The sequence below is a fragment of the Mastomys coucha genome, unplaced genomic scaffold, assembly GCF_008632895.1.
Source record: "Mastomys coucha isolate ucsf_1 unplaced genomic scaffold, UCSF_Mcou_1 pScaffold1, whole genome shotgun sequence".
In the NCBI taxonomy this organism is placed as follows: Eukaryota; Metazoa; Chordata; class Mammalia; order Rodentia; family Muridae; genus Mastomys; species Mastomys coucha.
The window spans coordinates 72797226-72810079 of record NW_022196891.1 but is presented as its reverse complement, the minus strand read 5'-3'; the positions used below and the strand labels follow the sequence as shown (position 1 = coordinate 72810079).

At 40.7% G+C, this 12854-nt stretch overlaps 1 protein-coding gene across 1 annotated transcript in view; it reads right to left on the bottom strand.

Annotated features, from left to right (window-relative positions):
• Positions 1-12431, bottom strand: part of Wdr64 (WD repeat domain 64) — a 126840-nt gene extending 114409 nt beyond the window's left edge. Inside the window, exons 1-2 of the mRNA XM_031390517.1 lie at positions 12043-12431; positions 4705-4835 (exon numbers count right to left, since the gene is read on the bottom strand). Of these exons, the coding sequence (XP_031246377.1) occupies positions 4705-4835; positions 12043-12187 (276 nt within the window). The 5' untranslated portion in view covers positions 12188-12431. The remainder of the gene's footprint in view (positions 1-4704; positions 4836-12042) is intronic.
• Positions 12432-12854: the final 423 nt, after the last annotated feature.

Genomic DNA, 12854 nt, shown 5'->3' with positions numbered 1-12854 from the left:
ACCCTCACCACGGCTTTAGATAAGTCCATTACTTTTGTATATGTCTCTGTTCTCACCCTCACCACGGCGTGACTCTCTACAATTTGCATGCTGATCTCTTGTGAAGATTAAATAGGAACTGGGAATTTGTATGAAAAAAAAGAAGAGATTTTACAGATATAAGGAGATTGTGTAAGACTGGAAGTGGCAGATATTGGGAATGAGACTCAAGAAGGAGCAGATATTGGGAATAAGGCTCCCATTCCTCCTCTCCACGATGCAGGTTTACTTCGTACTCCATTACATTCAAGATTCAGTTACTATGGAGCACCATGTGCACACCTCTGCCCCCTACCTAGTACTGTCTTATGGTTCAGTATTTATGGAGCAAGGAGCCCTGGATACCTTTACAGTGTGTGATTTGAAGCTTGCATTTCCAAGACAACAGTTTTAGTCAGCAAAAATGTAAAACAGTTGCTTCATGTTCATATAAAAAAAAAAATGCATGACCTTCAAATTAAAGAAGTCTGTTGATATTGTCCGAGGTGCATAGTTTCATAGACCCAGGGACGTGGAGGGTGCATCTGGAAGGAACTGGGGGAGGGGTAAATATAATAAAAATAAAATGTATAAAATATTCAAAGGATTTATAAAATATTATTATTGAAGAAAATAAATCCAAACTGGGCTGGAGAGATGGCTCAGCAGTTAAGAGCACTGACTGCTTTTCCAGAGGTCCTGAGTTCAATTCCCAGCAACCACATGGTGGCTCACAATCATCTGTAATGGGGTCTGATGCCATCTTCTGGTGTGTCTGAAGAGAGCAATGGTGGTGTACTCATATGCACAAAATAAATAAATGAAATATTAAAATAAATATTTTTAAAAATAAATAAATAAATTCAAGGTGTAACCCCAAAATGCAAAGTTAGAGTCTTCTAAGAGATGTGAATGGATACAGTGTTTTTATCTTTTCATTGTTTGCCAGTAAAAGCCTGACTTTGACGGTCAGGAAGAATTCATTCTATTCTTATTTTGACATTTTCTGTGGTGCTTTGAAGTTTCATTCAATGTATATTAAGTCCAATTTGCTATAATTTAAGCAACATCAACAATAATTCATGGTTCATACCAGAGAGGCAGAGCATCACTGCACAAAATTCAGTTAACCAAGCCAAAAATCTCTACCAAAAACAAACCACCACCAACAAAACAAAACAAACAACAACAACAAAAACATACCCCAAATTCTAAGACACCTTAAAAACTCGGCCACAAACACAGGATGGAAATATCAACAGTGCATCCTCTGCTAAATCACCCTCAGAAAAGGGAGAGTTGGAAGGGGGGAGGGGAGAGAGAAGGAGAGGGGAGGAGAACTTGACAATCAGACTTCTTCATCTTTGATCCTTGAGCCTTGGTATGATTTGTATCACCCACCATTTCTACCTTCTGCTAGATTCTATATGTTTATACATACACTGGGCATAGCCAGCCTTTCTGCCTGTAGCTGGCAAGGATAGCTACGAATGCAGCCCAACAGGCAATTGTAAACTTACCTTCAGACAAGGGAATTTCCTTGCCATTTTTATAACTCCATTGTGTGGGAAGCTTTATGGATAGCAGCATCTCTAAATGTCACACAGTTGGCCACATCAGAACTGTTTCAGTTTGAAACAGTAGGTTAAAGTATGTCCTGGGAATATAAACTCAGGTCCCAGTGCTTGCCTACTCTCCTATTTCTACTGGACAGAGCAGAGAAGGTCAAAATAGGAGAAGAACAATTTCCTCCTGATCACCAAGGACAGGTTTTTACTCGCAAATGACCTTTTGACATAACAATCAAGCAAAGAACTAGGTTAAAATCGTGTTTTCCGCTCTCGAGAAAAAAAAAATGAAAACAGGACATACTGTGGGAATTTGCTGCGTGGCAGAATCTATGAGTTACTCTGTTACTAGCCAAGCTTTGTAGGTATTTGCAAGCAGTTTGTGGGAAGGGTTTCTAAGTTATACATACATGGTCTTTGTGAGTTTTATTATTGGAGCTTTTATGAGATTTGTTACTCGGTCGTTAAGGTAGATACAAACTTTCTCATTAGTGTTTTGAAGTCCTAATGCAGCTGGCTTTCTGGTTCTGCCTGTCATCTAATCAGAGTGGGTATTCCAACAGCAGTGGGACCTTTTTGCTCAGGAAGAGCAGTGTAAGGATGAGGAGAAAAAGTAGGAAACGTTGAAACTCAGTTACAGGAATGGAAGAGTACTGTGTTTGCTTTGGTTTTGCTTTGGTTTTTGTTTGTTTGTTTGTTTTTGTTTTTTAAGACAGAAACCCGTGACTTTAGATGCTATTCTTCTCCAGAAGAGTCCTTCAAAGGAGACCACAGCCTAGCTAACAGCTGCCTGCAGTTTGAGGAGACTATGAGAATTACCCAGGGCCATTTCCCAGAAGCCTTATCAATGGAAACTATGATGTAATACAGGTCTGCTTCCTCCCCTACCCCTTAAATTGCTAAATGTGTGGTCATTTGTTCTAGATGCATAAGAGAAAAGAAAAGGAAAAAAAAAGTAGAAGAAAAACCAAGCTCCTTTAATCAGTGACTTCCCTTTCATTTTTACTGGTGAGTGTGTGCGTATGTGTGTGTGTGTGTGTTTAAAATAGAGGTAGCTGCTGAATTTTTATCAACCATCTTCCTTATTTTTATTTTACTTAATTGTATAAAGATGTAGAGTCAGCAGCATTCATCTGAAGTTGATAGTGAAGAGGTAGTGATTAGTGAAGGTTCACGGGCCTTTAGTGTCCTGTCAAGGCCATTTGCCTTGTGTGTGTCCGTAGCACCCGTAGAGTGTGTGGAAATGACTGAGCCTTGCCGTGCCCTTTGAGCTGAGTCTAAAGCCTGCATGTGTGCAGCCGTGGCTTTCTTTTGCTGCCCCCTGTTAAGATTAGCCTTGTTCCCCCACTAAGTTGTTAGATGAAATCTACTCCTGGCTTTTCTTATACTGAACCATCATCCCCACTTTTCTACCTGGAGCTTTTTGGTGTTCAAAAAACATTATTTAAAACTTTAGCATTTCTATTCATAAGTAATAACCAAATTTTTCTTTGTTCAACTCTGTTAGTTTAGCCTCAGAAAATGATTTGGATAGCTGGTCAGCTTTTTAGCATATTAGTAAAATATTCATAAGAATTATATCCCCTTAAAGGCTAGAGAAGCTAAGGCTAGAGAAGCTCTTTTTGGTCGTAATTTTTCCTAAAGTTAATTAGTAACTTTTGCTAATTACCTATTTCAGGATTTGGGTGATCCTGTATTACAAGTTATTAAATTGTATTTTATTGGAGTTCTTGATATGCTCTTTTAAATAAAACATACACTCAATTTTGTGGTGGCCTATATATAGCTAAACATAAGACAGAACTTTCCTTGAGTCTGGCATTCATCAAAACTCCACTTACACATATCCATTAGATGCCATAACTTCCTTGGTAAAAGAGAAGATAATCTAATGAGACTTTGCACCCCTCCCTTCAGTTACGAGTCAATTGAAACAGTTGGCCGAAGAGAAAGAATCCTATTTTGGGGAAAGGGAAAAACTGAGAGGCCTGGTACCAACCAGCAGAACCTGCCACTCAGGCATAGATTTCATAGTGTTCTTAGGTCTAGTTGAACCTCACAGGACAGACTGGGGCTTAGGCAACGACCCATCCATGATAGGCAGGACCATACTGCGACTGTGACTGCTTACATTAAAGCACCTCTTGCCTTCTACTTAAACTTAAACTTCGTATCAGTGCCTCCAAAGACTGGGGGGAAGGGGCAGTCACTGGACTCTTACTCCTCATTCCAGTGTGACCACCGGGAATAAGTCTCTGTTCTTTGTTTTCCATGTCTCTTTAGTTAACAACGTGTTGGAGATGAGTAGCTGACCCTGGCTTTTTAGGGCTGCTAGAAGGCAGGCTGTGATGCCAAAACTCTGGTTATGCTGTTAGATATGCTAGTAAGATATCGGATCCGCACAGATATGAGTGAACCAGATGTTTTAATTACTTGCATCAATATTCTGCCAATCAGAAAACATTTTCAAGAGGTGACAGAAGTGACCAACTACACCCCTTCGCTTCTGCCAATGATTTGAACTCTCTGAAGACACACACACACACACACACACACACACACACACACACACTGAGAGTACTGGGAAGAAGTGTTTCATTGTCAAATTCAACAAAGCCACTTAAAATACCGATTGTTGTCAATGGTACTGATGGCAGGCAACTCTCTGAGAGTTCAAGGCCAGCCTGGTCTACATAATGAGTGCCAGGCCAACTGGGGCTACCCTGTCTTTAAAAAAGAAAATAATCATGGTATAGTTAAATAGCTGCCACTTTCTTGTGGGTCACGGCTATGTCTTTATAACCATAGAAACAATAATATTGTGTGTACACATTGCAGATTTAGCTTTGGTGGGAGTAACCTTTTTTGGTTCTGTTTTTGTTTTGTTTTGTTTTGTTTTTTGAGACAGGGTTTCTCTGTGTAGCCCTGTCTGTCCTGGAATTCACTCTGTAGACCAGGCTGGCCTCGAACTCAGAAATCTGCCTGTCTCTGCCTCCCAAGTGCTGGGATTAAAGGCGTGTGCCACCACCACCTGGTGGGAGTAACCTTTTTACTTGCTTGTTCTGAACAAAGTCAAATAAGACCTGGCTTTCTATTAATGTACACACAGAGCAAGTACCTCACACCAGTCGAAAGATGCATCAGGGTTGTTGCAGATCTTCCTGTAAAAACATTTCACATCTTGATTTTTCACTTCAGGGCCAAAGATTTGCTGTACCGAGGCATAAAACTTATCATAATCGATTGCATCTGTAGTGGGGAAAAGTGCAGGGACATTTCCATCAGATTCCAAGGACAGAGTTTCACATTTCATATGTATTTTCTATCCTATAGCCTCATTTTATCTTATAAAATGACTATAACTATACCTTAGAGATCTTGTATTTTTGAACATAACTAGGCCCTGGCTAGAACAGTATTCAATCAGAATAAATAATTTATTTTGGTGTTCAGGGTTGTCTTCTGTTTCAGCTATGATAAAAATTCTGTGCATGAAGACAAAGATAAGGAAATCATTTATTCCTGCTATGAAAACATTTACCAGTTCAATGTTTCTTAGGATTTATCTTAGATCTTTGCACAGAGCAAATATTGGTTATCTGACATTATGTAAACTCTCACACATACAGGAACACACACACAAACGTACACAAAGATACACACAGATACATACCCACATAGACACACAACAGGAAAACAGACACACACCATACACAGATATATGCACATACAGACACACTCACTCGAATCTTCATTTTTGCCATTTATTGATGTGTTTAGATGAGAATACTGAATCTCAAACCAAGAAAATGTTAGAGAAAAGGACTCCTCAAGCTGTATAGGCAAAATCCTATTATTTTATTTAACTAACAAAAATGTATATTGAATAATATTGTAGCCGAGACTTAGTTGTGTGTCAGAACTTAGCTAGACATTGGGCATAAACTGGGTGACATCTGACATTTCCAGAAACGAGAGAGAGAGAGAGAGAGAGAGAGAGAGAGAGAGAGAGAGAGAGAGAGAGAGATCAAACATTATAGAGTCTAGTCGACTCATGCAGACCACATTATAGAGTCTAGTCGACTCATGCAGACCCAAAGCCAAAATATCTTGGGTTTAGTCCTTTAAATAGGCATTTATTTCCTAGCTGTTTGTGATCTCTTTGTTAGTGTTCTTTCGGAGTATATAAGGAGAGCCCAACCTCTATTTACCCAAAAGTTAGGAATGTCATCAGATGACATCTGAGGCCCATAGCCTAAACCTTTCTCCAAAGTTCCTTTCTCCCCAGTCATTTGGCTCTAGAAGAAACTATTTCGTATTCCCTTTAATAGGAGAGGTTTATCCTAGAGAAGACTCAACATATGTAAGTTAATAAACACAATAAGCCATAAATGGATTTACTGACAAAAGTCACTTGATTCATTAGATGAAGAAAATGTTTTTGAAAAAAACCAACATGCCTTCATGATAGAGGTCATGGGGAGAACTTCAGCGTAAAAGTGCTATACATGACAAAAGCCCATAGCCACCATCATCCTACATAGAGGAAAACCCGGAATCAATCCCGCTAATTAGGAATTGCTGACCACTAGCAAACTAGAGAGATAAAGATAAAAGAAGGAAGTTAAAGTGATATAAATAGGGAAAGAGGTAGTCTAGTTATCCTTATTTGTGGATAATATGATATTATATGTAAGAGATTCCAAAACATTTACTGGAAAAAAATCTTTTATAAAAAGTGTCAGGAAACAAAATAAACTTACAAAAATTTGTAGCCTATCTCTGTGATCAATAATGAACATGCTAAGAAAGAGATCACAGAAACACTCCTATTTGTAATAGCCTCAAAAACCTAATAATGAGGTAAAAGACTTCCAAAATGAAAACCTCAAGTCTCCAAAGAAAGAGACTGAAGAAGACACCAGAAGTTGGAAAGACCTCTCATGCCCATTGTTTGGTAGAATTCATATGAAAATGACCATGCTACCAAAGTAAATATACAGACTCAACACAACCCCAATCAAAATCCCCGCGACATTCTCCACAGAAATAGAATGAACCATTTTTAACATCATACGGAGGCACAAAGTATCTGGATAAACCAAGCAGTTCTGAACAGAAAGAGCAATGCACTATGGGTTATCATGCCAGAGTGCAGGCTGTATTTCAGAGCTATCGTAACACAAGCAGCATAGTTCTGGCACCGATGTAGACATGGAATACGGCAAAAGACGCAAATATGAGTCCGTGTGATTACAACCGCGTGACGTTTTATAAAGGTGTCAATGATACATACTGGGAGAATGCATCTTCAAAAAAGCTGTTCTGGGAAAAGAGGATGTCCCCAACCAGAAGAGTGGAAGTAGAGCTACATCACCTTACAACTAAACTAACTTCAAATGGGTCAAACATAAAATGTGAATCCTGAAGCACCGAAACTGCTAGAAGAAAACACAGGTAGCACCTACAGGAAGAGGGGCAGGAGGAGGAGCTGTAGAAACAGAATTCCGTTTGCTAGGGAACTGTGGCCAAACAATCGACAAATGGGAACTTCATACAGAACCAGAAAGCTTCTGTACTGCAAAGGAAAAAGAGTCAACTGAGTGAAGAAGCCCACAAACAGGACAGAATTTTTATCAGATGTATATCCCATGGAGAATTAATATTCAGAATATACAAAGAACTCAGAAGACAAAGAAACAAGTACACAAAGAGCCCAACTTAAAATAATGGCCTATGGCTCTGAACAGAGAATTCTCACAACAAGAAATGAAAATTACTAAGAAATATTTTTAAAACTTCCCAACATACGTAGCAATCACAGGAATAAAAAAATCTGTGAAATGAAAATAAAAGGTGCTTTGAAATTTCATCTCACCCCAGTCAGAATGGCTAAGATCAAGAAAACAAATTGGCAACAAGTGCTGGTGAAGATCTCTGGGGAGAGGGTGACCTCACTGGCTATTGGTAGGATTGCAAACTGACAAAGCCACTATGGAAATCAATATGGGAAAGTATAAACAAACAAACAAAAGAAATCCACCATTCTTCACCATATACCCAAAAGATTCACCATCTACTCCACAGTTACTTGCTCAGCCATGTTTGTCGCCTCTCTATCCCCCGTAGCTAGGAAACAGAAACAACCAAAATGTCTTTCAGCTGATGAGTGAATAAAGAAAATGTTGTGCACACACATATATATGCACACACGCACACACATGCACACATGTGTGCATGCACGTGCGTGCAATGGAATTATATTCACCTGTAAAGAAAAACAAAATAATGAATGCCACTGGAAAATATACTGAGTGAAATGATTCAAGCCAGGGATACAAATACGTAATGTTGTCTTTTGTTTGTGGGTTCCAGCTCTGAACTTGAGTATACAATCTGAACTATCTGAGAAAGCCAGGAAAGTAGAAAGAAAATGTATAGATGGGGAAGAAGAGGCTCTAGAAATGGGACAGTGGAAAAAATGGGAGGGGGCTTTAAAATTGGGAGGGAAAGGGAAATAGAGAAGGAGAGATAAATAACCCTAAGGATGTTTTAAAAATCCACAGGTTGACACTATTTTATAAATTCAATTTAATTGGCAGTGGTAGCGCACACCTTTAATCCCAGCACTTGGGAGGCAGAAGCAAGCAGATTTCTGAGTTCGAGGCTAGCCTGGTCTACAGAGTGAGTTCCAGGACAGCCAGGGCTACACAGAGAAACTCTGTCTCAAAAAACAAAAACAAAAAAGCCAAGAAACTTTCTTTAAACATATATGTGTGTGCATACGTGAATATATAGGTTTTGTTTATTTAAAGGAGCATTAGCGCTCCCTATGAGAGATGTGCACTATCTGACAAAACCCCTAGTTCCTGCCATGAGAAACCTCCTGTCATGTTGTTGTTCTGAAGAATGCAACAGTCTCCCCAAACATTAAACAAACAAAAACCAAACCAAACCAACCAAACAAACAAAAAACGATTGCTGAAGACAGTACACTTTGGAAAGAGGACTTGGAAGAATTGAGCTGGACCTGACCTGGAAGCCTTCTTTGGCTCTCACAGTATCAGAAGATGTTACATGACATAAGCTATAAAGGGTAGAGGAGCAGTCAGCAGTTCTAATCTGCTATAAACCATGACAATGACTGGACCAGCGTGGTATCCTTAAGGACATAATAGTGGGACAACTACCCTGAGGGTAGCCAACAGCTTCTAATTAAGCTTAAGCCCCATTCAACACACACACACACACACACACACACACACACACACACACACACACAACCATTTGGCAATGCCCAAGACATTATTGTTACAGCCAAGGATGAGTGTGCTGCCAACGTCTAGAGGCCAAGGATGCTGATGATCTTCCAAAGTGCAAGGCTGCCCCACTAGACTTAGCACACAGAACAAAGAATTCTTTAGCTCAGAGGTCAATAGTGTCATAGCTGAGAAGCCTTAGTGTAAAAATGACATTCATCTCCCGGTTTCAAAACTCAGCACATATTCTATCTAGAATGTACCTGAATGGGGGGGGGGGGGGCGCGTTAGGGGAGGATTTGGTCACAAAGTAATCTGAATTCTATTGCGTCACTGGTGAGATCTAAGAATAATGTAACCAGGACAAATCTCTGTAGTCTACTTAGCATCCCTTTGATGCTGACACCTCACCATTAAAACACTCTCTCGAGTCCTAGCTCCTTACCTACAATAAAGAGTTAAGTCTTATCGTCCAATACTTATTAATGAATAAAAATGTATTTGGATAGTATTAGCAGCTTGGTGCAAGTTAGGATACACATTTTCCATTTCCTCAATCCTTAAACCTTGTCCTTGAGACTTAGAAGGCCACTTGTCTAGCAGATTAGTTTTTATCTCATCTAAAACCTCCCGAGGAAGGAACTTAGCACCACAGAATTGGGGTTGCAAGTTTTTGGAGAAAAAAAGCAAGGCTAATTTCTTTGTTTAACACGTGTTTAAGAAGTGCCCCCCTGACGCCAGGCTCTGAGCTGGAATTATCTTTGCAAAACCTTCAAAACGCTCACAGGTCAATGGTCAAGCATGGAGTCCATATTAACTTCAGCAGCCTAAATAAAGCAGGTAGATTCCTGGAGGCAGCAATAGAAGCAGTAACAGTGCTGAGGAGGCCTCTGCTTGGGGGAAAATGTGGGAGTGTTTGCAAAGAGGTAGCATTCTATTTTCTTGAAAAATTGGAAGAGGGAAGAGGGACTGGAGAGATACCCGAGTCAGGGAAAATGGCATATTAGCCATTAAAAGTACGGCAAAAGAAACAATTTAATAACTGTGGAGGCAAGAAACAATTTAATAACTGTGGAGGCAAATCACAGCTCCTACCTCAAAGGGAATGAAAGTTTGTTTTGAGCCAGGTATGAGTGGCCATAAGTTGGGAACAGATTCAAGTTTCCCTGAATAATGTATTCCATGATTAGCTTTCATAGTCATACCACCACCCCCACCACCACCACCACCACTACCACCACCACCACAACCACCACCACCACCACCACAACAACAACAACAGCAAATGGTCATGACTCAGGGCATTTTCAAACCCATTGATGGAAATATCAAAGCGGGCTAAGCTCTGCTGACAATTTAGGTTCTATGCGGTATCATGCTTAGCTTCAGATTTGGCAAAAGTCAGTGGTCTACTAATACAACCCAAAGGTTTTGTGTGATAGGTGAGAGGGCACTGAGTCAGGGCTGGTTGGTGACAAAAGCTCTAATTAGTCAACTAAAAATTCCACATGGCTATGGAATTTTTAACATAGATTTGCCCTTTTTTTTTTTTTTCCGGAAAAGTTCAGCTCAGGCATGAGGATATAGTTCAATTGCTACAGTTTCAGTTTGCAAAGTAAGTAAACTTAAAAAAAAAAAAACCAAAACTATGACATATTTAGGAATGTTGAAAAGCGTCTGGCAGGATTGAAGCTGCCAGAGCTGACGCCAGAAAGGTTGAGGCGTCACTCATGGTCACCAAGATGGCGTATACTGATTCTAAAGGTGAGTTTGTCAACCAGGACTGCGGCAGAGCCAGAGGAAAAACTCTGTAGAAGTATATCGGAAGGACTAAGTCCGTATGGAAGACTTCCAGTAGCTGTTAGAATAATCTGAGAGAACTATGATTACATACTCAAAAGTAATACTAAACACGTGGATCTGGAGACTAGGCACCCAGCCGGCATTCCTGCCGTAAGACTTGGGCAAGAACACACTAGGCAAAAACTCAGGAAGAAAGAAAAAAAGAAAAACAGAATGAGAAATGAACGAAACCAGAAGAGAGTGTCAACAAGATAGACACACAGGAAGAAGAGCATGGGGGCGGGCAGCTTCTCAAAGCAGAAGTAGACATCAGGTCCACACAGGGAAATGGCCACCTGGACTGAAATGGGGGTAACAAAGGTGGTGCCCAGCTGGGATCCTGGCACTATACAGGCTGGGACTGGAGGATATCAAGTTTCATGCCAGCCTGGGCTACACTGTGAGACCCTGTCTAAAAGAAAGAAGAGAAAGAAGAGAAACACAACTTACTGCATATATTTTCAGCAAAAAAATGAAGGAAGCCAGCCTGGAGTGGATGATAAAGAAAGGCAGAGATGCTGTGGGGAAATTTAGCAGAGAAGCAAAGAAGAGACCTGGAGGGATAACTTAAGGGAAGAGAGTCAAGGACGAGACGCCAGAGTATATTTTTAGATTCAAAGGACAAAGCTGGTGGAAAAAGAGACTTCTGAGGTTGTTGCAGCAAATTGATAGTGTTGGAGAGGAGGGGAGGGTTTGCTGCTGATTTAGGAAGTATTGGGGCTAAAGGAAAAGGGAGAGCGAACGAATTCTAGGCTCTGTGCCTGGCTCTCTCCTAGGGTAGGAAACTTGGCTGAGAGAAGCAGAAGCCCCATCAAGGATTCAAAAGCACGGGGAGAGTTTGGAGAATCAATTGTCGCAAGAGGTAAAACAAGCTGACGGGAGGGAAATCAGAGCGTTGTTGAGCACTTTGTAGAGAGAGCTCAGCCAAGATCCAGAGAACATCCGGAAAGATCTGAACCCTTCTGAATCTTAAGTGACTTGGGCAGGTGACTCCCCTCTACTTCCCATTGTCTTCCCAAGCAAAGGGGGCTGGATTTTATTTCAGTTCTAGTAAGCTGGGCAACACAGAGACACAGAGGGCCTCCTGCGTGGTCACTATGCTATACTGAGTCTCAGGTAGGCCTGTGACTGACAGTGTCTGCAGTAGAAGCTCTTAAGGCTATTTAATCCAACTCTTTATATTACAGATAGATACAAAAGGCTTCCTCATGTCTAGTTAAGTATGTCGGGGACAGAGAAAGAACTCAGGTCTGCCCCCACCCCCATTTAGCGTCTTGGGTTTTAAACTAGACTGCTTTTCTCTGATGACCTAATCAACAACTCCAGATGGACTTCCCTGTAACCACCCACCTTACCTTCTTTTGGGATAAACACGCCTGCTCTTTCTTCCTTTTTCTGGGCTGTTGTCTGTTCAACCAGTTTATTGAAATCAATCAAGGACGATTTGAAATTGTTGATCTGCAGTGCAAGGTTGAACCGCTTTTCATCCTTGGCATCCATACAGACATAAGGACTCTATTATTTCTGCACAGAAATAATACTGCAAATTTGCCGATGTGGAAAAGCTCCTAGTTCTTATAACGTGTCTCTGTTGTTTCAACTTTTGCCCTAGGCCTCATTCCTCTGATTTTCTATCCCCGTCCTACAGGAACAAGGAGTTAAGAGTTGTTCCCAGGAGGTTAGCAAGAGGAAAGCTGAGGCCTGCTGCGTTTCATAGAGGCAGGGGTGTTACTGAAGGCTCCTGACCTCACAATGTTAACATTGGCCATCATGTGGACTTCACTAGGTCACAGTGTCTCTGTAGGTCCCACGGCCGATTGGGATCCACCTCCTGCAGGGTGTGTGTGTGTGTATGTCCATTGAGAAAATGGAAGGATAAAGGAAGGAAACTAGGCATTACTTTTCTCGGAATGAATGTCTCTTCTCACTCCCAGCCTCCTGTCTCCCTCATGGTCCTACAGAGAGTGAAGTTCACATTTGTTCCCATAGCTCTCCTGGATATGGAAAATTGAACCTGTGAGAATGAAAATGTATTTTATTAGCTGTCTTATTTGGCACCAATAAAAATATTTTAAGAAGTTGTGGAGAATAAAAACCTTTCTCTCTCTCTCTCTTTTTTTTTCTCTTGGTGTATTTCCCTTGAGTTAAAATACTAAAAGGAGCCAAG